Source organism: Hyaena hyaena, unplaced genomic scaffold, assembly GCF_003009895.1.
Source record: "Hyaena hyaena isolate Hyena2069 unplaced genomic scaffold, ASM300989v1 scaffold_370, whole genome shotgun sequence".
Lineage (NCBI taxonomy): Eukaryota > Metazoa > Chordata > Mammalia > Carnivora > Hyaenidae > Hyaena > Hyaena hyaena.
Window position 1 is genome coordinate 223282 of NW_024081001.1, and position 27474 is coordinate 250755.

Consider the following 27474-nt stretch of genomic DNA (forward strand, 5'->3'; position numbering starts at 1 on the left):
CCTCTCTCCCTGCCCCTACCTCGCTTGCACTCACTCTCTCTCTCTCTCTCTCTCTCTCAAAAATAAATGAACGTTAGAAAAAAATTTAAAAGAATTTCTCTTTGAAAAAAAATGGAGATTCAGAAGAAGAGAAAATTATATATGCATTTACATATACAGGTATATGTATATGTATATAAGTCAAAATTGAACATATATATTTGCTGGTTAAATATATATATGCCAAAACGGAATCAAGCCGTGCAGTTCTTTGGCAGCCTATTAATATAATTATTTTTCTATCATCTTTTCAATGATATTAAACATTTCCACAATATTTTTAATGGCTGAATACAGTCCATTGCATGGCTGGCTTATGATTTATTTAACCAAATTCTTCTTATGAACATTTAGATTGTTTCCATTTTCTGTTATTTAAATAACACAGTGAGGGCATTCTTTGCTTTCAATATTTTTAAATGCCTGTGGTGATTTTGCCAGGGTAAAGTCCTAAAGTATTTACTATTTCAGAAGTTTGGCAGAATCTTAGGGCTTTTGATACATGTTGCCAAATAGCTTGCTATAAATAGGTGCGTTTTACTGGCAGCCGTTTTTCTTTATCTCAAGAGTATAGACAAATATAATAGTCTGGATTTTAAAAAAATTTAACATACGTATTAGGTGTTAAAACTTTTCAGTGTTGAATAATTGAAACACAAGAAAGTAAAAGGAACTTTGTGGATTTTATTTTGTTTTTCTCATTAGTCCCTGCGAATGAATTTCTACTATGTGGCGCCATTTTACCCTGACCCTTATTAATGTTACTTTCCATTTCTTTTCACCCACACAATTCAATTCGAGCAGCTCTGGAACAATTACTTCCATTTGGCAGTAGCATTTCTCACCCATGAGTCCCTTCAACTTGAAACCTTCTCTCAAGCCAAGCGCAACAAAATTGTCAAAAAGTAAGTGTCCTCTTAAACTTGCTTATGATTGGGAGGACGACTCTTCCATTTATATTCAGAGCAAGAATTTTGGTGTCATAGAAATTACGTGGTCAGGGTCACTCCCCACCCCCACCCTCCATGGTGTTAGCAAAATAGGTCAGAATGTAATGATTTTATAGACTTTAAATTTCCTCTGATTCACATCTCTTTTCTCAGTGCCCCCTTCATTTTCCCATCAACCATTGCTTTCTTTTTTTTTTTTACCGGAACCCATACTTGGGGAGGCACCAAAGCTTGCCAGTACTCTGGTCCCCAAGAACAGCAGCTCACCTGCACCTCTCCCCATCAGGCTTCACAAAGCAGACTCCTTTTCCCCCACCCTGTATTACTTCTCAGTCACTTCAGCAGAGGAGCCAAAACTAACAAAATGCCCTCCACATTCCTGGCTCGGGATTCAACAGGGACATATGTGCAAGAGTGATGAGAGATTTAGGGAAGCTTTTCATTGCTTTCCTTTCCGGTCTGTTTCAGAGTTCACAGAGAGTCGGGAAACTCAAGGCTGTGTAGTTTAATGGAAGCGAGAAATTTATCATTGAAAGGCTGCGAAATTTGAGTTCTGATCCCTTGCTGGGATGTCTGGGATTCCAGGCAAATGATTTGGTCTTTATCTACCTCTGGTTTCTCCCTAAAACACTGAGATTGTTGGCTAAGAGATTGAGATTTAAATCTCAAAGGTAAAAGTGAAACAGGTTTTGCAGATTTCCCTGGGGTGGGTATGGAGAAGGAATTGATTTTCAAGATGAGATACCTTCATCTCATTCTTTAGACTATCTTAAATGACATAACTTCTTTCAGAGATGGATTTGATACTGATTAAACAATCAAAAGTGAAGTTAGGTGATGCTAAGTCTGATAAATAAGGTTGCTCGTTAGGCTTAATGAGTCTGGTTTGGATCAGAGGGAAGTGTGACTAAATATAGTCTAAAATATATATGTCTATGGGCAAAGATGTACCTTGCGAAAACATTTTTATTAATGTAGTACAAACGTGAATCTTTTTTTTTTCCCAAGATTTCTTTTTAGTAGAATTAGCATCAATGGCAGTATTAATAAACCATAGGAATGGTTATCATTTATTCTTTATTAGGGGCCAGACATTAACTAACATATGCTTCCCCAATATAAATAATAAAATTAGGCATTTTTGTTAAAATGGAATAGTAAGAGAAATTTGTTGTTGTTGTTGTTTTTTAATATTTATTCATTTTTGAGAGAGAGAGACAGACAGAGCATGAGCAGGGTAGGGGCAGAGAGAGAGAGGGAGACACAGAATCCGAAGCAGGCTCCAGGCTCTGAGCTGTCAGCACAGAGGCTGATGTGGGGCTCAAACCCACCAACTGTGAGATCATGACCTGAGCCGAAGTTGGACACTTAACCGACTGACCCACCCAGGCACCCCTGTTGTTTTTTGTTTTTGTTTTTGTTTTTTAAATATTTTTATTTATTTCTAGGAGAGAGAGAGAGAGAGACAGCATGAGCAGGGGAGGGTCAGAGAGAGAGGGAGATACAGACTCTGAAATAGGCTCCAGGCTCTGAGCTGGCAGTCAGCACAGAGCCCGACATGGGGCTCGAACCCACGAACCGCGAGATCATGACCTAAATGAAAGTCGGACGCTTAACCGACTAAGCCACCCAGGCGCCCCACCCCTGTTGTTTTTTTAAAGTAAGAAGTTTTCAAAGATTTTTATACTGGTTTCTGAAGGCGTTTGCAAAGGAGGAATTTGAAAAAAAAATGTTTGGTACAATAGTAGCATGAGTGTAAAATGTAGAACGGTGGCTGTAGGATGGGCCATAGGTCCACGTTAGAGTTCCCTGGGAACATCAGCTACATCTCCTCTTGGCCCACCCTATTTCTGTGTTCTCCAAGCCCCCAGCCTCTGTGGTGTGTGGGGTGGGATAGCCTCAGGCCTAGGTATGCTGTAAGGGATAGCCAGGTGATTTTGATTCATCTCCAGCCAGAAACCACTATGTAGGTCAAAGTTTCTCTCTCTTTTATTTGTTTCATTACTGACTCCTGTACAGAAACTTCTCTGAAATTATTTTTCTAATCCCACCCCCACCCATGAAATATTAATACTGCAGATACACTGCATAGCTGTTTAGGTACTATATGTTTATTTGTACTCTATACATGAGAATAGTAAGCCTTCTTTGCCCCCAAGGACCAACTTTCACTCCTGTGGGGACCATCTAGAGCTTCTCAATGGGAGTACTTTGTAGAACATACTGGTGTGGATGTGAGTCTTTCAAATAAAAATGCATAAAGTCAGCATGTGTGTTAGATATCTGTCACATTACCATATAAATCATATCTCATTTATCTCTCTTTTCATTAGTGCTTGCTATCTTTTCTTTTGTGTCTTTGCTTAACAGCAGCCAGAATCTTCCTCACCCTTCTCCCCTCAATAAGTTTGACAGTTTCATTTCTGAGTTCTTTTTCAGCATTTGCATTTGGCCTCCTTCTGCTAGTTAAGTCCCCTCTCCATGTGGCTCAGTTCTCTTTGGGGGCTCATTTCGGTAGTGACTGTGGCCTTGCCTCCACCCTGTGGAGCACAAGCTACTTTCACCAGCCTCATCATTTTAATGCATGTACTCATTTCCACTGCAGATCTTTCTCTTGTTTATGATCTTCTTCCTAGATATGGGGACATGAGAAAGGAAATCGGCTTTAGAATCCGGGACATGTGGTATAACCTGGGTGAGTGTATGACCTTGAACATGCCCACACACAACTCGCGTGTAATAGCATCCCGTGATGGGTTCTTTTCTATTGTAACTCCTGGCAACCCTGACATTTATTTGTCAGGGTGTCTGGAAGCAAAAGTTGACTTGTCAGTCTTTGATTATAACATCCATGTTATCAGAAAACGATGTTTAGTCACTCACTTCTGAACGGAGTTGCTTTACCCACATGACCTTTTCCTTTTCTTCTGTGGAGGAAGGTGGGAACACTTTACATCCACTGAAATCACTTTTTAATATCCCCACTTACTCTCATTTCAGGTCCCCACAAAATCAAATTTATCCCCTCCATGGTGGGTCCCATTCTGGAGGTGACACTGACCCCCGAAGTAGAGCTCCGGAAAGCCACCATCCCCATTTTCTTTGACATGATGCAGTGTGAGTTCAATTTTAGCGGAAACGGCAATTTCCATATGGTAAGGAGTGTCAGAACTTGAATCTTACTAATCCGCAGATAGTCAACTTTTGCTTATTTTCTTTCTCCGTAGAGAAGCAGTAGCCTGAATGATACAAATTGAAGTTGGTTTAAAAACTTTATTTACTTTTCACATTGTGAAGCAGTGAGAGGGAGAATCCGATATTCTACCACGTGGCCTAGAAATCATCTTTTTGCTGTATGTGTTTAATTATCTCTGGATAATTAAAATTTGACATCAGGCATTTTAATCCTGTCTGTTGCAGTGTAGCTGAGAAAATAATGCAGTGGGTTGGAGAAAAGACGCTGAGGCCTTTCTGTTTGGTTTTGAGGTCTCTCTCAATTTGTGTGTCTTTTCTCTGCCTCAGTTTCTTTATCTGTAGAGTGCATTGGTATTGACAGGAAGATCTTGTAGTTGTGAAGTTCTGAAAAAGCAAATTCCATTGCCAAGACTTAGTCAAGAAAAAAAAATAAAATAGATAATTAGAATCATTAAGATACTAATAGGAAACAGGAAAATAATATTTGGGGGAAAGTTTTATTTTCTGCAAAGGACAAAGTAACATAAGACAAGTTTGGAGAGTGTTGATGGGGCCCTGGTACATGATGAATGGATGACATGAAGTATGATCTTCCCCTAGAATATGTTGGAAAGCGTTCACAGTTCAATAAAGGGGCTCGGTCAAATCTAGACAGGTTGGCTGGGTGTCTTTTGTGGCTGCTTTGAAGGGTATCTGGCATTCTCCTGTGAAATTCTGTCTCTACTTTTAGTTTGAGAATGAGTTGATCACAAAGCTGGACCAAGAGGTAGAAGGGGGCAGAGGAGATGAACAGTACAAGATCCTTCTGGAAAAACTGTGAGTATTTCAGAAACAAAGCCTCAAGGTGAGACATCACGCAGTGAGGGACAGAGCGGGCTTCTGCTGCACGGACAGAGCAGGCACGAAGTCCTGGAAGCACTGAGGTCACGCCACACATGGCCCCATAGGGGGCGGTTAATGGAGTTTACACCATCCACTGCTGACACTTGTTTGTCTGATGCGAGTCAAATGTCCATGTTTTCCTGGCCAGCCTGGCCCCTCAAGAGCAGAGCAGATGGAAGGTGGAGGGGGGCGGGGCATATACAAAGCGATGGCATTTTGCCCAGTGTTTGAATTGCTGAACTTCACTGAAAGTGCCAGCGCCTCTAATTATAGCTTCAAAGCACCATTTAAAGGAGGAAGGAAAAAACATTTCAAAGTCCACTTTACCTTTAAAAATATCTTATGCCCTTTAGAGGGCCTCTAAGAACACCTGTCCTATCTCCAGCCAGGCTCCTACCCACCTCCCCCACACCCACCATTTTTATTCTCTCTCTGTGGGTCCTCCGTATCCACTCTCACATGCCCCACACACCCCTCCTGCCCTCTGAATTCTCCTTTGCTCATATGGAATTACGACTTAAAAGTGTGGTTCGAAACACTTTGAATTTGGAGTTAGAGAAACCTTGAAATCTCATTTTCAACCATCAAGTCACGTTGCTAGAGATGTGACTTTGGACAAGTGTTCTAATCTCTCCTGTGGCCCAAAGCGTAAGAGCATGTACAGTTTGGTATCGGTTGAGGTATGCATGATGTGATGCGTTAATATATTGTCTATTACGGAGCCTGTGTGGCCGACTGAGGGTCACTGCTCTGGGTTTGCGCTGGTCACTGCTGTCATCCTCACGTCCTCTGTCATCCATGGTGCTCACTACCCTAGACTAGTCATTTCATGTGTCCTCTGAGCCTTTGTGATTTTGACCAGCTGTGTCACCGGTTGATTGGGTATGTGCCCCGGTCACTTTGTTGGCCACCTCTTTCATAGGAGTGGCGCATAATAGACCATGCTTGAGGGTGGGGATTCCCAAGATTGTTTTCTTTTTTGTTTTTAAGAGCCAGAACACTGGTTGCTCAGGAATGGAGCTGAATTGATGAATCAGCTATATTTTCTTTTCTTTTTTCTTTTTGTTTAATGTTTATTTTTCAAGAGACAGAGTGTGAACAGGGGAGGGGCAGAGAGAGAGGGAGACACAGAATCCAAAGCAGGCTCCAGGCTCTGAGCTGTCTGCACAGAGCCCAACGTGGGGCCTGAACTCAGGAACTGCGAGATCATGAACCAAAGTTGGACACTTAACTGACTGAGCCACCCAGGAGCCCCTCAGCTATATTTCAAGAACCAGAAGTCTTTCTTGTTTCGCTTTTAGTGGATGACAAGACCCATTTGTTGATCTTTTCATCCTATTTCCATTAGACCCACCTGTTTGAGTTACACCCCTCCACATGAGCACTTTTGCAATTTGGATCTCATAGGGGGATTAAATGGATAAATTATGTGTATATTCACACACACACACAGTTTACAAATAATAAACTACCCATTTTTTAAAAATCCCAGGCTGATTTTTCACTATAAGATGGTTTGTTTGTTTTGTTTTTCCTTCATTCTTTCTGAGTCTCAGAAAAATTTGACTACACAAATCTCCAGTGCTCAAAAATAATCCTAAAGTCTGGGCTAATTCTTTGAAGCCATTTCATTCTCCTTTTTTCTTTTCTTCTCTGAGGGTTTTTTTTTTCCCAGTTGTCAAATCTAAGAAGCCCCTATCGAATCTTTGCTTTGTTTGAGTCTAACAGAAGAGAATTTAGACCAAAAGTTTAACCTCAGTTTATTTATTTACTTACAATTTTGTATTTTTGTGGTGGTGGTTGTTATATAGCAGTTTCATCTGAAGAGCCACATGTCTGGATGTGCAGTAGGCTCCTTGTCTCCTCTAGGCAGGGCATCAATCCAGGGCTTTCCAAAATGTCCAAGGTTGCCCTGAAGCGCTAGGCTTTAGGGAGAATGAAGACATAGAAACGACAGTCCCTTTCACTTTCTAGAGTGATCCAATAGCGTACACATACCTTTGGGGCAAAGGTTTTCATTTCTGTGGTACTGACAAAAGACAACAACAAAAAAATACAGATAAAAGTTGAAAGATGGGCATTGTGGACTGGGGTTCTAAGTGACAGTGGGACTTGAGCCACAGCCCTGAAGATGACACAGAACTTGAGTCACCAGAAGGTACAGCATTGGATGGTATTACTTGACGGGTGTGTGTCTCCTAGCCTGGGGCCACCTGCTGCCAGGACATTAGACAGTGCTCTTAATGGCTCTGGATGACAGATAGTATGGAACACAGGCATTTGTCTCTATTTCTACCCTTTCAGGCTCCTAGAACATTGCCGGAAACATAAATACCTCTCCAGCTCTGGAGAAGTGTTTGCGCTCCTGGTCAGCAGCCTGTTAGAGAACCTTCTGGACTACAGGACCATTATCATGCATGACGAGAGCAAGGAGAACCGCATGAGCTGTACTGTTAATGTGCTGGTAGGTGCCAAGACCATGGGCTGGCGAGAGGGCTTTGCCAGGCCAGCCCTACAAGCACAGCTCAGCTCTGAGGAGATCTCACAGAGGTGCCCTGGGGCCACCTTAATGCAGTCTGTGTCCTGAGTCTAATTGGAACGCTGGGTCAGCTTTGGACTCAGATACCAGCCACCACAGACCTTGAGAATAAAAGTGGACACAGGGATAGAAAATGCAACATTAGCTCTGAACTCAGCTCTTACTCAAAGGCCGTGTTTCTTTCACCTGTTTCTCTGTCTTGTTTATATCTGGTTGCTTTTATCGTTGGAAATATTGGGCATAGATGAATATGGATCAGAAACCCTGTGCCATGAGAGGAAGGTCATAAAGTCCTGACTGTGCTAGAGCTCTGTGGTCTTGCCTTTCCCTAGATATATGTAACTGAGACCACAGGTGTCAGAAGTGTAGGCTGCCATGAATTCCTCTGCTTAATGAGGAATTCTTAACACATGAGAAGTCTGACACCACTGACTGCTTGAGAAAAAAGAGACCATCAGTTGACTTGAGTATCAGTTGGCTATCTGTTCACTTAGAGGATTTCCCTCATGTTTTTTAGATGACTGGTCCTAAAAATGCTCTTCAACATATCCTCTTTATAAATGATCACTTCCTTTCTTTGTGGGGGTATTTGTTAGAGGGGAAAAAATAAACTCTGGGAACGTGACTCTGTTAAAAAGCAAAAGTAGTGGTTTGGCCATTTTTGTGGCTAGCTTCTTGATTACCTTTGATTTACATTGGTGTTTTTCCTTTCCTCGGTAGAATTTTTACAAAGAAAAGAAGAGAGAGGACATATACATAAGGTAAGCTAAAGGAGATTTCTGCTTTTGCCGTTTATGTCGTGGCTTTATTATTTCAGTTAACAAATACTAAGTCCCAGCACCATGCTTGCTGCTTTGAGAGACCCAAAAAGTGTGTGATCTGTATACCCTGTTCCCCCCAAAGGGTAAACTCTTTAGACAGGTAGGTAAATAAGTACAGTACATAGGGAGGCTAATGTCACCGTTGAAGGAAAGTATAGAAGACTGGCCTGAGCAGTCAGGAAGGGCTGCCTAGGGCAGAGGCAGGGCCATGTGCCTTCTTGTCCAGGACTGCTAAAGCCCTGACCATAAAACAAACTTGGGCATAAACTATAGGCATTTTCTTGGGAAGAGATTCCATAGCTCTTATTAGCTCCCCGGGGACCCATGACTTTTTTTTTTAATGATTTATTTTTGAGAGAGAGAGAGAGATAGAGCACAAGCAGGGGAGGAACAGAGAGAGAGGGAGACACAGTATCCGAAGCAGGCTGCAGGCTCCAAGCTATTTGCACAGAATCTGATGCAGGACATGAAACCACGAACTGTAAGATCATGACCTGAGCCGAAGTCGGAGGCTTAACTGACTGAGCCACCCAGGCGCCCCATGACACACACACAAAAAAAAAAATTAAGCATGCCTGCGCTAAACGAAGAGTACAGTAGAGTAGATGGGCTTTCCAAGTAGCTGGGTTCAGCTCATTCGGCCTGATTGCAGAATGAGCTGAACCTGAACCTGAGTGCCAGAGCGCCTCCCATTTCCCTTCTTACCAGGTACCTGTACAAGCTGCGGGATTTGCACCGAGACTCAGAGAACTACACGGAAGCCGCCTACACGCTTCTCCTACATGCCGAACTTCTGCAGGTGAGTCAGTGTGGGTGGGAGGGAGGCTTTTACCCATCAGATGGGAACCAGCTGGCCAGCCCTTTGGGACCCAATCCCACACGCTCCCTAATTCTGATGAGCAAGAGCCTTTTCCAGGGGAGACCTTTTTCCCCCAAGAGTGGTCGAAGACCATCTAAACAAGCACAGCTAGTTTTCTGACGAGTGTTGGGAAAATGTCAGTTATCATTTATTTAAAAAATCCTTTAGAAGCAGAGCACGGCTCACAGGCCTCTCGTAATTGACAGTCTAATTGAAGAAACAAAACACGTTGGTTAATATGTGTAATATATTAATATCTGTAAAAAAAAGTACGATCACCAAGAAATGAGTCGTAAATGAATATAGCAGTACTTTCCTATTTCTACTCTTACTAGGTAAAAACGGTGTGCCAATGGATATAAATACATCTATACATCATGGGTGTGTAATTATTCCTAGTCCTGGCCAGTCCTCTAACTTTGGATTCATGTATGAACTTCTTTCGACATCACAGTGTTTGAGTAACCAAAGGATAATTCACACTTCACACAGCAATAACTGTTATTTCCCACTGTGGGTAAGGGATGGATTCTCACGGATCCATTCCTACCTTCTCCTTTCTTCCCATTCTACTAAACGGCACCTCCGTCTACCCAGGGGCTCTGGCAAATACCTGCTGTAATCTTTTCTTCACTACCCCACTCCCCATATCATCACTGAACAAGAATTGTGGGGCTGTAGCGTTAGTAAACACCTCTATCAGGGCACCTACTTTGTGTGTGGTGGGGGGGAAGCAGTTAGGATTTTGTTTCTTAGAAAATTTGAAGTTTGTAGTACAGTATTGTTGTCTGTAATCATTATACATTAGATGTCCAGGATTTACCTATCCTCTGGCTGTACTTCAAGAACATCTCCCCAATGCCCCTGCCAATGCCACTGTGCCTTCTGTTTTCATGTGTTTTGGGCTTTGGTAGTTTCCATACAGAAGAAATATCACATAGGATTTGCCTTCGTCTGTCAGGCTTCTTGCACTTAGCACAATGCCCACAGGGTCCATCCATATTGCCAAAAGGCAGGATTTCCTTCTTTCTCCTGGCTGAATGATAGCCCATTGCCTTGATCTTCCAGTTTCTTTTCCATTTATCCACTGCTGGACCCTTCCATTGTTCCCAGGGCGTGGCTCTCGTGAATAATGCTGCAGCGAACACAGGAGTGTAGAGATCTTTTAGAGATCCAAATTTCATTTCCTTTCTATCCACTTTTTTTATTTTTTTTTATGTTTTATTTATTTCTAGGAGAGAGAGAGAGACAGCGTGAGCAGGGGAGGGTCAGAGAGAGAGGGAGTGACAGACCCTGAAACAGGCTCCAGACTCTGAGCTGGCAATCAGCACAGAGCCAGACGCGGGGCTCGAACCCACGAACCGCGAGATCATGACCTAAGCGAAAGTCGGACGCTTAACCGACTAAGCCACCCAGGCGCCCCTCTATCCACTTTTTTTTAAATCGCCATTGCTGTTGTCCTGGTCCATTGTCTGTCCCCGAGAGCACCATGATAGCCTCCTCATATATCTCCTTGTCTCCGTTCTTGCCCCGGCACTTAATTCTCTTGTATGACTTAATTTTTATTTTATACTAAAATAACACACGTACGTTGTTTGTAGGCTTGTCATTAAAAACAGGACTCCTCTGCCTCACCACGTCCCTAGGGCAGACACTCACAATTCTTATGCAAGTTCAGGGCACTGAAAAGCTTATTGTATGTGGGATGGGGTGGGGGAGGGCTGGTTGCGGAAGAAGCACAGAGAGAGGCTACAGAGTTTTTGCTGCTCCGAAAGTTAAACACCCTGTGTGTGTACTGTGACCTGGAGTTTGTGCTGCTCTGAAAGTTAAACACCCTACCCTGCCATAAAGTATGAGGTGTAGATGCAACTGTTCCCCCACCACCCAGGTAGCTCCTGGATTTAGGGTGCTGTTTATTAAGTATAGTCCATGATTTTCCCCATTGGGATGATATTTCATCTTTATCATGTAGTAAAGTGCTATACAGGGCGAGTCTCTGTAGATTTGATGGCCTTTTGCGTGGTCTGACTGAGTACTCCATGCACAAGCACCACACTGCCCGAGAATATGTTTTTACTCCCTGGTACTTGCTCTTCACAGCTGTTCTTTTTCCTGAGTTTTCCACCCTATTCCTTTTTATTTGTTTTTCCCTATGGACTTTAGAATCACGAAATTTAAACATCGATACAGGGAGACTTTCCATGCTTATGGAGTAGTGTTTTCTCATCCAAAAGCATGATAGGACTTTCCATTTGCTCACGTCTGCTTTTGTGAATGTGCTCAATGTTTTTGTATGGGAGTCTTGCGTATTCCTTGTTATAGTGATTCCTAAATACCTTTTCTTTTTAGCTTAATTATGGTGAAATACACATAACATAAAATTTACTGTTTAAACCATTTTTAAACTTTTTTAAATGCTTTTTTATGTTTTTATTTTTTTTAATGTTTTATTTATTTCTGAGAGAGAGAGAGAAAGACAGCGTGAGCAGGGGAGGATCAGAGAGAGAGGGAGATACAGAATCTGAAACAGGCTCCAGTCTCTGAGCCAGCTGTCAGCAGAGCCTGATGCGAGGCTTGAACCCAAAAACCGTGAGATTATGACCTGAGCCAAAGTCGGATTCTTAACCCACTGAGCCACCCAGGCACCCCTTTTTAATGCTTTTTACAAGATGTTTGTTTATTTTTGAGAAAGAGAGTATGAGCAGGGGAGGAGCAGAGAGCGAAAGGGACAGATGATCGGAAGTGGGCTCTGCACTGACAGCAGTGAGCCATGATGCCAGACTTGAACTGATAAGCCATGAGATCATGACCTGAGCTGAAGTTGGTGCTTAACTGAGCAACCCAGACATCCCTGTTTAAACCATTTTTAAGTGTACCATTCAGTAGCCTTAAGTACATTCATGTTGTGGTGAATATCGGGTGAGCCTATGATTTTGGCTCAGGTCATGATCTCACAGTTGGTGAGTTCAAGCCCTGCGTCGGGCTCCCAGCTCAGAGCCTGGAGACTGCTTTGGATTCTGTGTCTCCCTCTCTCTCTCTCTCTGCCCCTTCCCCGCTTGCTCGCGTGCACGCCCTCTCTCTCTCTCTCTCTCTCTCTCTCTCAAAAATAAACATTTAAAAATTCTTATTTTAAAAAACGTACATTCACATTATGGTGCCTGGATTATCTTCTCATTTTTTGTTTGTTTTTTATTGCTGGGGTCTTCTATCTTCAAAGTGGTCATGTATTTATAGGAAGTCCATCTCTAAATATCTTTCTGAGTTTGTTAATTTTTATATCACTACTTAATTCCGTTATTGTCTGGGGTAGTTTTTCACTTGGCATGCTTTGTGAAGGGGTGGATTATGAAGAATAGAGACTTGGATTACACACAACGATAGGTTTACCCCTTCCTTCCCATTTTTATACTTCTCACTTTTTTCTTTCATACAATTGTGTGAGTGACACCTTCAGTGAACAGCAGTTGTGCTGGTTGGTGACCTTGCCCTGTCCCTGACTGTTCACATTCACCATGACACCTGTCTTGAAGCTGGCATATATCTTTGGGAGGGAGGTAATTTTTGTGTTTAATAAATTATCAAAACACTACAATATGGCCAATTAAAAAATGTATACAAATTTGGGACTTTTATTAGCTGAATATTTGTTACATCGATCTCTTTTGATCAATTGATTTATTAATTGCTGCGTTGCGTTAATCTCTTTTGTTCCTTTTGTTTTTCAGTGGTCTGACAAGCCCTGTGTACCCCACTTGCTTCAGAGGGACAGTTACTATGTTTATACCCAGCAAGAGCTCAAAGAAAAGCTGTATCAAGAGATCATTTCCTACTTTGACAAAGGCAAAGTGAGTCTTGGGTTGATTGCTTTTGTAGTAGGGGAGGAAGAACCTCGCTGAGATATTGCAATCCCGTTCTGATGCTGACTACCCAGGGTCAGCACAGACCCCTCAGGTGAAGGAAATCGTCACCAGTAAAACAGCATGCACTTGGGACACCAGCCGCAGTTTGTGGAACTCTGGATCACCCACATATATGACCAATTGACAATAAATTTGAGCGGAGAGGGTCCTGTGAACCCCTCAAACTTGATAATATGCTAGAACAACTAATGCAACTTGGTAAAGTGCTATGCTTACGATTACAGTTTTATCTCAAAGGGCCCAAATCAGAAGCTGCCCAATGAAACGCAAAGGGCAAGGTCTCGGAGCGTCCCAGATGCAGGGCTTCTGTGTCCTCTCCCTATGGATTCAGGGCACATCACCCTCCCAGCAAAATGATGTGTTCACCGTTCAGAATCTCACCTGAGCTCCTGCGCGTAGAGTCCTTGTTGGGGTTTCATATGAAGGCTTCATTGATTGACTCCTTGACCACGGAGTAAACTCAGTCTCCAGCAGCCCTCTCTTCCCTGGAGGTCCAGCTGATACCATGTAGTTCAAGGCCCCTACCCTCTAATCCCATGCGCTGCAGTTCTGACGAGATCAGCCCCCATTCTGAGACGGACTGCAGACCCACTGTGTGTTGCCTTGATAGTATAAATTCACATGTGGTCTGAGGGGCCCACCGGACATAACAGAGACCCTCTCATCACTGGGGAAATTTCAGGAGTTTAGAAGTTCCCTCTTAGGAACTCAGTACAAACACCCGGACAAATTCTTTATTTAAGAACAGTGACTCATGACTTACTCTTTATTATTCCTATGTGTTTCTTTGAATTCTGGTATTTTAATGGGAGAGGAAATGGATGGATAAATTAATGAAGTCAGTAGATGTCAGTTATCTTTAGGACACTTAACCCCACAGAGAACATAACCAGCAGCCCAGGGCCATGCTCTCCATAACCATAATTTTACCTTTTTTTTTTTTAATTTTTATTTTTTTTAAATTTTATTTATTTCTAGGAGAGAGAGAGAGCATGAGCAGGGGAGGGTCAGAGAGAGAGGGAGTCACAGACTGAAACAGGCTCCAGGCTCTGAGCTGGCAGTCAGCACAGAGCCCGACATGGGGCTCGAACCCACGAACTGCGAGATCATGCCCTAAGCGAAAGTCGGACGCTTAACCGACTAAGCCACCCAGGCGCCCCTTACCTTTTAGATATTACTGAGTGCCAGGAGCTAGCACTGTCAATTTCAGTGCATTGTCTAGAGATGATAGGCCAGTACCTGGTGCCTGTGGCATTCCTGGGTCACTAATTGCCTGACACCACAGGTAACAAGCAACCTAATTGCTCCAGGGGCTCTAAAGAAGATAAAATAAACATGTGCACTGGGCAGGAAGTTGTGGCATCTCTGGTAAACTGGAGAAAGCATGTTCAGCTGAAAAGCTTTTACATTTTTTTAAATGTTTATTTATTTTTAAGAGACAGAGAGATAGAGTACAAGCCGGGGAGGGGCAGAGAGAGAGGGGGAGATAAAGAATCTGAAGCAGGCTCCAGGCTCTGAGCTGTCAGCACAGAGCCCAACACGGGGCTCAAACCCACCAGCCGTGAGATCATCACCTGAACCGCAGTCAGATGCTTAATTGACGGAGCCATCGAGGCACCCCTAGCTCAAAGGCTTTTAAAATGGAGAAAATAGTGTAAAAGGGATAATAGGGAGAAAAGGAAAAAACCATGTGCTATCCAAACAAAACAGATCTTAGAGTTGACTTGGTCTAGAGATCTGGATAATTCTTATGGACAGAGTTGACTCATTTTAGAGATCTGGATACTTCTTATGGACTGCTGCTTCCCCAGCCACTGTTCCTGACTGATCAGAGCAACTTGTTGGTTAAATAAATAACTAAACAAATGAGCAAGTCAAGGCAACCTTCAGAATGGGAGAAGATATTTGCGAATGACATATTGGTTAAAGGGCTAGTACCCAAAATCGATAAAGAACTTATCAAACTCAACACCTGAAAAACAAATAGTACAGTTAAGAAATGGGCCAGAGACATGAATAGATGCTTTTCCAAAGAAGATATCCAGATGGTTGACAGACACATGAAAAGATGTTCAACATCGCTCATCATCAGGGGAATGCATATCAAAACTACGATGAGATACCACTTCGCATCTGTCAGAATGGCTCACATCAACACAAGAAACCACAGATGTTGGCAAGTATGCAGAGAAAGGGGATGCTCCTACACTGTTAGTGGGAATGCAAACTGCTGCAGCAACTCTGAAAAACGGTGTGGAGGTTCCTCAAAAAGTTAAAAATAGAACTACCCTACGACCCAGCAATTGCACTACTGGATATTTACCCAGTGGATACCAAAATACTGATTCAAAGGGACACATGCACCCCAATGTTTATAGAAGCGCTGTCAACAATAGCCAAATTATAGAAAGAGCCCAAATGCCCATTGGCAGATGAATAGATAAAGAAGGCATGGCATAGATCTACAGTGGACTATTACTCATCCATCAAAAAGAGTGAAATCTTGCCATTTGCAACAGTGTGGATGGAGCTAGAGTGGATTATGATAAGCAAAATAAATCAGAGAAAGACAAATACCACATTATTTTAATCATATGTAGAATTTAAGAAACAAAATAGATAAACAGAAAGAGGAAAATAGACAAACTATAAAATAGGCCCTTAACTACAGAGAACAAATTGAGGGCTGATGGAGGGGAAATGGGTGGGGGGGTGGGATAAATACGTGATGGGTATTAAGGAGGGCACTTGTCGGGATCAGCACTGAGTGTTGTGTGGAAGTGATGAATCGTTACATTCTATACCTGAGACTAGTATTACACTGTAGGTTAAATAACTGGAATTTAAATAAAAGCTTGAAACAAACAAATAAATAAGAGCCAGATAATCACGGTGATAAAATAGCTACCATCTCTTTAGTTCTGGTTACTCTTTTGGGTGATTTCCAGACTTTAATAATTTAAATACTCCTTAAAACCCTATTAGCGATATTATATCTTGTTTACAGATGACAAACTTGAAGCCCAGAGAGCAAGTATATTCGTACCCCTTTGCCCTCTTCAAAATCATTAAGGATCCCAAAGAGCTTTCTTCCACTTAGATTATATCTATTGATACTTATACTCTTAGAAATTAAGGGGCACCTGGGTGGCTCTTTAGGTTAAGCATCCAGCTTCATCTTAGGTCATGATCTCAAGGTTCGTGGGGTTGAGCCCCGCATCAGGCTCTGTGCTGAATGTTTGCTCAGAGCCTGGGGCCTGCTTTAGATTCTGTGTCTCCTCTCTCTGCCCCTCCTCCGCTTGCACTCTGTCTCACTCTGTCTCTCAAAAATAAATAAATGTGAAAAAAATTTAAAAAGAAAGAAATTAAAACAACATCTTAAAATATTTACTTAGTTCTCGTAAGAAAATTTTTACTATTGATATATATCAGATATGTTAAAAATAACTATGTTTTCAAAAAAATAGTGATAGTAACATTCTTTGGCACATTTGCAAATCTCTTTAGCATCTATTGTGGTATTATACCTGCTGTCATCTGTGGGAAACCCCATTGTATGAGAGCAAGGGCAAATACTATCATTGTTACTAAGCAGGTGACTTTACGTTCTGGACCCCTTAAGAGGGTCTCGGGGAGTCACTGTGAAGCCTTCTCCCTGTCTCTTACATAACTTAGCATTTGGAAACAACTTCTCTGATACTGTTGACTGGCTTTCTGCTCCAGGCCCCCCTGATCTGGAAGGGTTTCCATGCAGCACATTTCAGAGCCTTTTTCAGGATTCCACACACTGAAATTTTAGGCGGGGGGGCGCGGGGGGGGGGATGATTTTAAAAGACTTAATTTTAAAATGTTTTACAACTGTGTGGGAACTGTACATCCATTCCTTCAGCACCCAGAAACAGTGGAACATAGAACCTGGTTAATAGGAATCAAGCAGGAAATGTACAGATGCTGTGTTATGTATAGCGTCCATCTAAGAGACATTTTATGAACTGTCAAACAGAGGACTCAATCTGGGATGCTGGCCTCAGATACCAGATATGTGCAGTAGGTGGTAACTGAGACAGTCATAACTGCTTTAAGGCATTTTTCTTAAAGCTCCCTTTGACCAAGGCGATAGTTTGGTTAGAAATAGGGAATCAATAAAAAAAAAAAAAGAAATAGGGAATCAGTGCTCTAAATAGGAGAAACGGTTTCCCAAATCCCACACAACAGTATGGTTAGCCTTTCTTCCATTTTCACTTCCTTCCAAACACCTTATTCCAAAGCTCACATGCCCACACAAACACATACACAGACAATGTACACACACCCCAGAATCAGAAGCAGAGCTAACACCCACTTCTTTTCCCCACCGACAAACGTTCATGCTCTCAAAACCCAGGTTTTGGAACTGGTTCCTCTCAGTTCTCAATGGTCTTTAGCTCTTTGCCCTTTAAATGCAATATTGCTCTGTTTGGGACACTGGCATTCTTCATGTTCGTGCAGACAGAGTTCCAGAAGATGCCCCCTTGGCAAAGCAGCCAAGGTACAGTAGCTTGATCATGTCAGAAGAAAAAGGTTTAGTTGATCCAGGAGGTGAGGCATGGTGAGAATGTCTGCAGAAACTCAGCCCACCTGCCTGCTTAGTCATTGTCAGGGGCTCCCCTGTGACTTTCACAGATGGGTCACTGACGGCTTTGTTCTCCACTTGTAACCCTCCTTTTCTTTTTCTGCAGATGTGGGAGAAGGCGATCAAACTGAGCAAGGAGTTGGCTGAGACGTACGAGAGCCAAGTATTTGACTACGAGGGCCTTGGCAACCTGCTGGTGAGTCCGGGTCAGAACGTATCGAGTCTCCAGGAGGAGTGTGAAAATTAACATTCTTGCAGATGTTTTCGTACATTTGAGAAAGTCCAGATAAATGGCACTCTTTACCATGGAAGGGTAAACCTTGCTCAAAAGAAAATTGAAAAAAAAAAACAGAGGAGGTCCAAAAAGTATTAGTATTAGCCTCCAGATTATCTCTGATAAAGGGCTCAGGCTCCTTGCCTACAGACCTCTTGCTCTTCTCTGTGCCTCTCATCTCTTAAGGGATTCTCCATAATCCTGACCCATCCCCTCATTACCCTCACAGTTAACTCTGCCTTCTGTGAACAGTCTGTATTTCAGATAGTTTCTGACATCTTCTGTCCATCAAAATTACTTGTTCTGTGGCCCCCATCCTCAGGGTCCTATTGAATGAACGAACTGCTTATCTTTGGTCCTTGTTTTTTTCCACTGAGCACATTTTATTAAGTTGTAAAATGCTTCTGCTGGATCCTGATCCTCAAATTTTGCCTCCGTCCTTCCGGATGTCACTGGGCTCCTGTGCTTTTACAGTTTCATAAACTTGTGTGCAATGCCTGGCCATTGGCACAGATCAACTGTTTAAAAACAGCAGAGCAAAACAAAAATAACCTTCTAAATGTCCAGAGGTAGGCCAACATAGCATTACATTTGAGAATTTTTAGTAGAGGAATCACAAAAGGTGGGGCCATCCATTGTTACTGCATTTGACCCTTGAATAGTGCGGTGGGGAGGTGGGCGGAGCCTACCCCCACGCAGTTGAAAATCCATATATAACTTTTGACTCCCTCCAAAACTTTACTAATAGCCTTTTGTTGACTAGAAGCCTTACTGATAACATAACAGTTGATCAACACGTATTTTCTACATGTGTTATATATTCTATTCTTACAATAAAGTAAGCTAGAGAAAAACGTTAAGAAAATTGAAGGGAAGAGAAAACATTTCCAGCACTACACTGTCTATATCAAAAAAATCTGCCTGTAAGTGGACTCATACATGTTAAACACATACTGTTCAAGAGTCAAGTGTAATTTATTTGAGGGGATAGTTGTGAAGATCACCTGGAAAAGAGCTTGCCCCTGTGCTGGACCAGCCCCTGCTAAACACACAGAAATCACTTATTGATTTCATAAATAAACTGAGCTGGTAGTGATGTAACATGCTACCCTTTGAAGCAAACATCATGATACAACCTTCACCTAAACAGAGTAGTCATGGTCTCACGCAGTCATGGGACCATTGTGGGAAGGTCCGGGGACATGCCTCCAGGTCTGGCTACCTATTTTGCTTTCTTCAGTTCTGACTCTCAGCCTGGGTTGGAAACCTGTTCCCAGGGGAAGGATTAAAGATAAAGCTGGTACCAGATCTTGAAAAACAGAACATCACCACCACCTTCTGGGCACTTGGGGCCAAACCAAGGACTTTAATCCAAGCCACCTGTGAGAACCAGAAAATTCCTCATCTTTTATCAGATCTCTCCGTTGAAGTGCAAGCCACCCTCCATGAATCTCAGAAAGAGCTTTTGAACCTTTGAGGGGTCCTGAACTCTCTACCGGAAATTGTTGAACACTAAACACTGCCCCCCCCGCCCCCCCACAGAGGCATGCACGTGTGTGCATCTTTCTCATACAGCTTCAGAGATTGCTAGACCCTCCCAGGCTCATTCTCAGACCCACGTCGAAAACCTTCAATCCCAGGAAAGAATAACGTCTTGGCCTACCAGATATTTTCCAAAGACTTCATTTATCTGTTGATCCATGGGAAACAACAAAACAAATAAGAGTCTGAGCGTTCCCCTCCCCTCAGGGGTGCCCTGGGAAACTCCCTGTGGAATGTCTTGTTTTGTTTTCCAGAAAAAAAGAGCCTCGTTTTATGAGAACATCATTAAGGCAATGAGGCCTCAGCCTGAATACTTTGCTGTTGGATACTACGGACAGGGCTTTCCTTCTTTCCTACGGGTAAGAAACCTCAGGGTGGTCCTTCAAGCCATTAAGCCATGCCTTCTAGAGGAGGGAAGGCATTCATCTCTTTTCAAGACAGGCCTAGTGTGTTAGCAGCTGGAGGCCCTGTCCTCACTGTGGGAGGTCGGGGACAGAAACCACTTCCTACACAGGCCCGGCCTCTTCACCCCACCTCCCTATTGTAAAAGGACTTTTCCCAGGTGGAATGAAAAAGGGAAAAACAGAACCATCTCCTCCACTAGTCTGCTGCCACAGATCAGGCTGGGCTAAAGTAGGGATTGGTGTATTTAGTTGTTTATTCTCCTTCCAGCCAGAGCCAGTTTGAAAGCAAATACCCCAAAGAAGGGACTACAAAAGTTTCAACAAAATAAAAACAGGTGTTGGAGTCGTGAAAAGGACTGTGTTTTTCTTCCTTCTCAAAATTTTCTATAACAGGATACTGATTTTAAAATCTAAAAAAAAAACAAACAAAATCTTATTTTTTCCTGTATAAAAAGGAAGCCTCTTTAGAGGTAGCTGGGTTTGAATATATTATCTATTTTCCTTCCCCTAATTTAAGAAAAAGGGAGAAAGGAAGTACTTTATGTGTGACATTGTCCCCAAGAAGGAGGTAACATTCATTCATTCAGTAACACCTACTGAGTGCCTACTATGTGCCAGGCACATACTAGACAGACTATAATCAGCTATGGCCCTTAGAGCCTAATGGGTATAACATTAATTAAATAGTCATGCAAACAAATGGAAATTGAAACCAACCAAGATGGGTATTCTATGCTATAAGCGTTGGTTAACCAGGGAGTATTTACTGAACTATTTACCCAAATAAAATAAAAACTTAGGCTCACGTGAAAAAAAAAATGCACATGATTGTTTATAGCACCATTATTTATAATCACCAAAGACTGGATACAACTCAGATGTCCCTTAGTTGGTGAGGGGATAAACAAACTCTGAAAGAACTGTACAGTGGGATATTACTCAGTAATAAAAAGGAATGATGTCGTGGGGCACCTGGGTAGCTCAGTTGGTTAAGCGTCCGACTCTTAATTTTGACTCAGGTCATGATCTCACAGTTTTGTGAGTTCAAGCCCCATGTCGGGCTCTGCGCTGACAGCATGGAACCTGCTTGGGATTCTCTCTCTCTCTCTCTCTCTCTCTCTCTCTCTCTCTCTCTCTCTCTTCCTCACTCTCTCTGCCCTTCCCCCATTTACACTGTCTCTGTCTCTCTCAAAATGAATAAACAAACTTAAAATTTTTTTAGGAAGGAATAAAGTCCTGATACACACAAGCCTGTAGGTGAATCCCCAGTGCATTGTGCTAATAAGTAAAAAGAACTTAGAGCATAAAGTCTACATAGTGTCTGATTTTCTTTCTTTCTTTTCTAGTGTTTATTTATTTACTTTGAGAAAAAGAGAGCACACAAGTGGAGGACAGGCAGAAGACAGGGAAAGCGAGGATATGAGCAGGTTCCATGCTGTCAGCAGAGCCCCATGTGGGACTTGATCTCACCAATCATGAGATCATGACCTGAGTTGAAACCAAGAGCGGGATGCATAACCAATGGCGCCACCCAGGCTCCCCTCTTTGATTTTCTTTTTATGGCATCTGTTACACTTCATGTAGAGATGGAAAACAGATGAGCCATCATCTGGGAGCTGTGGGGGAGGGTTGGGCTTCAGAAGTTTAGGGAAATTTTGAGTGGTAGTGAAACTGCTCTGTATCTTGACTGTGGTCGTGGTTATGTTTGCCAAAACTCACAGAATTTTACAGTAAAGAGGGTAGATTTTACTGCATGTAAATTATGCCTGCATTTTGTTAAGAGTCAGGAAGGACTTCCCAGGGAATTGCTGTTCCAACTGCAATTTGAAAGGCGAGCATGGAGTTAGGGAGATAAAGGTGACAGGAAGGAACACTCCAGGCAGAGGAAGTGGCAGGCAGGGGCATGGCTGTGCCTGGGAATGAAAGACCAGCGTGGTGGGCACACAGGGCGTGAAGTGAGCAGGGGACTTGAGGCACAAAGTGTGGGGAGATCACACCGGGCAGGGCTATGGGGTTGCCCGGGTGTCTGTCAGCATCCCAAGAGCAGGAGGGAGCTGTTGTGGGTTCTAGGTGCTGGCAAGGTCATCGTCTGGCTGGTACGGGCAATCCTCGGATGTGTTTAGGTAAGTCACCAGAAATTTTGAGAGAAGGGATGTCAGGTTGGCCTAGGGAAGTGGCTGTAGGAAAAATGGAAAGATGTAGTCCTTCATGACTGTTGGGTCATGTGCGTGAGGAAGGTGGGAAGTAGATCTCTGGCCTGGAACTAGAAGGGCCGCAGAGCCATCCACTAAGAAAGAAAGCAGTGCTGGAAAAGGATAGAGTTCATTGCATACATATTTATTGAACTCTTACTTTGTGCCCTACTGTGTTATAGGCATGGTGACACAGTCCAAAACAACCAAAATCTTTGAAATTACGGCACTTAGACTCTAGCCTGGAGTCACACACAAAACATAAGTATTTCAGATGGCCTAGAACAATGCCTCCCACTGTGTAGACTGTGAGCATCATGGAGAAAATGTCAGGGAAGGTGAATAGAGAGGCAAGTGATGAGGGTAGAGCTGCAGTTTTAAAATTACTTTTTTAAATGTTCATTCATTTTTGAGAGAGAAAAAGACAGAGCATGAGCAGGGGAGGGGCAGAGAGACAGGTAGACGCAGAATCTGAAGCAGGCTCCAGCTCTGTGCTGGCAGATACAGGGCTCAGACTCGTGAACTGCGAGATCATGACCTGAGCTACAGTCAGACGCCAACCGACTAAGAAACCCAGGTGCCCCAAAGTAGAGCTGCAATTTTCAATAGAGTATATAGGGAAGATGTCAGTAAGAAAACGACACTTGAGCAAAAACCTGAAGGAAGAGAGGGAATAAGCCAGGTAGCTGTCAAGAGATGAGATTGGGTGCCAGGCAGTGAGGACAGCAGGTTCAAAAGCCGTGAGGCTGGAAGAGCATGAACAGGAGAGGACAAGTAGAGAATGGGGGCAGCTGGCTCTGGGGACCGGCTCGCAGAGGGCCTTTCACATCTTTGTACGTTCTTTGTGAAAGTCCGGTTTCAGCCATACTCAATGTGAGGTAAATCTGGGACATCTGAAAGATGCAAGTCAACAATTTGATATATGGATCCAGAACTCAAAGGAAAGTTCCCGACTTGTGAGAACGTTGGCTTCTTTGCACGTGGATGAGGCAGCGTAGGGAAAGAGTAACGGAGCGCCGAGAGGGAGGGTCTAGGAAGGAGCCTTGCTGTAGGTTGTAGTCTTAAATCGGCCACCAGTCTCGGCTCTCGAGTCCCGACAGGGCAGTGGTGCCTGTCATACTTGTATGTGACCTCTGTGTCACATGACATAACGCATGTGTCCTGGAGACAGCAGTGGGCCAGCCAAAAGAAGACTAGACTTTCAAGTTGAAAAATTGGGGTCGAAATCATTGGCTGGGTGACTTTGTGATTTTGGTTGGTCCTATAACCTCCGTGTTTTCTGATGTATAAACTAGAGAAGTACTGCCCGCCTCACAGGGCTGTTTCCAGAATGAAATATGTAGCGTGTAGGAGTGCTTTACACACGGTAAAGTGTTTATGGATGCCACGTGTTGTCAAAGTGTGCTGGAAAATATAAAAGCCGCCTCAGTGTTATGGACTATTTCCCCAAACTCAGAATATCTGGAATTGGGTTGTCCACATCACGCTAAGTCCAGACAGGTCCCCTTCGTCCCTGTTTCTGTCGGCGACACCATACTCTTCCTGCTCCGGCGCCAGTGATCTCCGAATGCCCCTTGAGCCTCCCCGTCTTCCTCGCCCTTCACCAAACCCCAGAGTCAGACCCAGATCCCGTAGCTGCTTCTCCCACTCCATCCTGCCTAGGATTCCTGCAGCTGGACACACACTCCACTGTCAGATGAGGCGTCTACACCGCTTCTAGCCTCACATCACTCCCTCCTTCCAGAACCTCCAGTGAATTCCTTGGACCTTCGTAACTTGTGCCTGCCTTTCGATGTTCTGGCGCATCCGAGCGTATTTCTCCTGCTTCCGTTCCATACTGCGTGGCCTTGTTCTTCTGTTCACTCTTCACGCCTGGTCGTGCACCCGGTCTTCCTCTCCTGCCCCTGTCTGTCCATCTGGGCCCAGTCAATCTCTTGTCTTCCCTGAAGCCCGTGCTTTCAGTCCGTGCTGGTCTGTGCTGACCTGGTGCCGGTCTGCTGCAATTCACATTGTTGTCCACATCTCACGCTTGGTGCCGCCCGGGCCTTGCTTCCTGGCCTTCCGCAGCTTTGCCTGAATGGTGGCATTTCATCAGGTGGGAATTAGTCACGTAAATCTCTCCCAGCTTGGAAAAATGTCATCTCTTCCAAAAGATCTGGCGATTTTGACTGCCATCCGTGTTTATCCTAGAAGACACTTTGCCTTCATGTTACTTATATCAACTATCTCATTTACCTGTTTTCTCTTTCCACCAGAAGCTGTTTTGTGGGAGTAGGGTCATCATTATATCCCTAGTATCTTAGCACGTGTGCTGTGTTCGTCCAGCACGTGTTAGTTATATGAACTGACAAGTAAATTCTGAAAACATTGTTCCAGACACTATAGGCCCCAGTTTTAGTTAAAAATGGCTCGTGTCTGGGCTGCCAATGCTAAGTACTCATTGGAATGATGCTCAGGTGAACAGGAGCCTTCAAAACGTGGCTGCATTGGAACTTATGTTCCAATATAATCAGCTGTGAGCCAGATTATCCCTATGCCTGGAACCTAGGAAACTTCTTTCTTAAAAAAAAAAATCCAGTTATATTAATTTTATTAAACAGAAGAACAACACTATTTCGTGCAGTTTTCCATGAGACTTTGACATTGCCATCCATGGTGGTTCTCGGGATTATCTAGGGACTGCTGTGAATTATTCTTGTTCTTCACAAATGAAGGTTTGTTCTGTTGACTCTCTTCACGCTTTCCCATTCTCAAATGGGACTCAAAGTGCTGGTCCACAGACTGGTCCTGGATCATGATGGGGGGAGGGCTTGCCTGTGAAAGAAATCAGTGTACTTCCTTCATTGAGAACATATTGCTATGGGAGAAAAAATTAGCTAAAATCAGCAGGGGGCCCGGTGATGTCACAGATCTGCATTAGGGCACGAGCCCTCCTTGCCTTGTGGATGAGTACGGGCCATTTGCAGATGGGCTGTGGTCATGGGGCCACGCTATGAGAAGCACTGCAGAAGCAGCTTTATGCGCATGACCTTGGTACCCAAATCACCCATGAGCTCTTGCCAGATAGGATGGTGCATAGTAGGTATTCAGTGAGAACTTGGTGATGGAGTGCACTGTGGCTGGGAGGGCCGTGGCTTCTCTTCCTCAGCACCAGGCTCTCTGGGGCCCCTTCACTCTTCATATTTAATTACTCACCTTGCTGTCTCTGATCTGCAGAACAAAATCTTTATCTATCGGGGGAAGGAGTATGAGAGGCGAGAAGACTTCAGCCTGAGGTTGCTGACACAGTTCCCCAATGCCGAGAAGATGACCAGCACCACGCCCCCAGGAGAGGAAATCAAGGCATCTCCAAAACAGTGTATCCTTGACTTGGGGAGACAGAGCTCAGCCCAGCCCAACCCCAGAAGCTAAGGGCTCAGTCCCGACTCTACATGCGGATATGTCCTGTCCCCTGACCACTCATTTGACCATTCTGACTCAGTTTCCCATTCTGTGTAAAAGCCTTGGGACCCTGATGTCCTTAGCTCATGGTTATAAAGTAGAGAAGAGAGACGATAAGCAAATCTTGAATATGAAAGGATGTTTTATAGCCACATGGTGAGCTTGAGGAGGATGTGGAACTCCTGTTCAAAATTCCAGATTCTGGATAAAGATGTAGAGCTTTTCTTTTGTAACATGCAATGCCTTATTGAAAAATTAATTACTTTTTAAAAATGGTTTTATTTATTTTTGAGAGAGAGACAGAGTGCTAGTGGGGGAGGGACAGAGAGAGGAAGACACAGAATCTGAAGCAGGCTCCAGGCTCTGAGCTGGCAGCACAGAGCCTGACACACGGTTTGAACCCATGAACCATGAGACTTCACCTGAGCTGAAGTCAGATGCTCACCAGACTGAGCCACTTAGGCGCCCCTATTACATGCTTTCTTAAAAATAAATAAAAATAACTCCATAACAAAATTATTTTTAAGACCTTTTCATGTGTTTTGTACTAAAATAAAGATATTCTAAAAGTGAACAGTATTCAAAGAGAGGTAGACAAGACACAGCTGGTGTGACATGGTAGATAACACAGGCTCTGGAACCATAGTGCCTGGGTTCGAGTCTCAGCTTTGTCATATACTATGTCACTTTGGCAATGTAGTATGTCACTTAAGGTCAAGTTACTTAATGCCTATGTTCCTCAGTTTTCCCATCTATAAAATGGGGGGTGGTGGTCATTCTTTCTCATGGAATTTTTGTAAGGAGTAAATGTATGTCAAGTATTAAGAACAGTGCCTAGTATGTAATGAAAATTCAGTAGATAATGAGCTATTATTACAGGTGTAGGTATAGAAATATTGATGACAATAACAGACCAATAGACAGACACACCGTTAAGAGAACAGCAGCCTGTCAACACATAGTAGGTACTTGTAGAATAGTGTTTCAGGAAAAACTCTTTTTGGGTTATGGGGGTTCAGAAAACCACTGAGGGGCCTCCATGGTGTGGGGATGAAAAGAGGTCTTCCAAGAACAGGATTTAGGGTCCTGCGGCTCGGCCCGCAGCCCTTTCTGCATATTCACTAGACCTTGTCCAAACCACCTCATTCCTCTGGGTCTTGGTTTCTCATCTGTTAGGTAGGAGTCTGTTTTAACACTTAATTTGTTTTTGAGAGAGAGAGAGCACACACGTGTAAGTGGGAGAGAGGCAGAGAGCAAGGGGGACAGTGAATCCAAAGCCAGGCTCTGCTGCACTTTTTATATAGCCAGTATATCTGCACTGGCAAGGACCACAAAAAAGAAAAAGTCATTATTAATATCAAACTATCAAGTCAGAGACACAGATCTTACCCCTGAGTTGGATTTGAAACCTGACTTTACTGTTTATCAGTTATGTGCTCTGGGTCTTCTCAGAGCCTCAGATTCTTAATCTGTAAAAGATTTATAACATCCACCTGTTACCTGTTGTGCTGTTGTGTCTATCAGAGGTAACGTATTGAAAGCATACCTCAGGGGCACCTGGGCGGCTCAGTCCGTTAAGTGCCCAACTCTTGATTTCGGTTCAGGTCATGATCTCATGGTTCGTGAAACTGAGCCCTGTGTCAGGCCCTGCACTGACAGCGCAGAGCCTGCTTGGGATTCTCTCTCTCTCCCTCTCTCTCCCTCTCTCTCTCCCTCTCCCTCTCTCTCTCTCTCTCTCTCCCTCTCCCTCTCTCTCCCTCTCCCTCTCCCTCTCTCTCTCTCTCTCTCCCTCTCTCTCCCTCTC

General features: G+C 43.5%; 1 protein-coding gene across 1 annotated transcript in view; it reads left to right on the forward strand.

Annotated features, from left to right (window-relative positions):
* The window catches only part of DOCK5 (dedicator of cytokinesis 5), a 216426-nt gene that overhangs the window by 164314 nt on the left and 24638 nt on the right, over positions 1-27474 (forward strand). Inside the window, exons 31-41 of the mRNA XM_039250418.1 lie at positions 844-944; positions 3626-3684; positions 3990-4144; positions 4915-5000; positions 7371-7530; positions 8326-8366; positions 9135-9225; positions 13011-13130; positions 17924-18013; positions 19888-19992; positions 25446-25587. Coding sequence (XP_039106349.1) covers positions 844-944; positions 3626-3684; positions 3990-4144; positions 4915-5000; positions 7371-7530; positions 8326-8366; positions 9135-9225; positions 13011-13130; positions 17924-18013; positions 19888-19992; positions 25446-25587 — 1150 coding nt within the window. The remainder of the gene's footprint in view (positions 1-843; positions 945-3625; positions 3685-3989; positions 4145-4914; positions 5001-7370; positions 7531-8325; positions 8367-9134; positions 9226-13010; positions 13131-17923; positions 18014-19887; positions 19993-25445; positions 25588-27474) is intronic.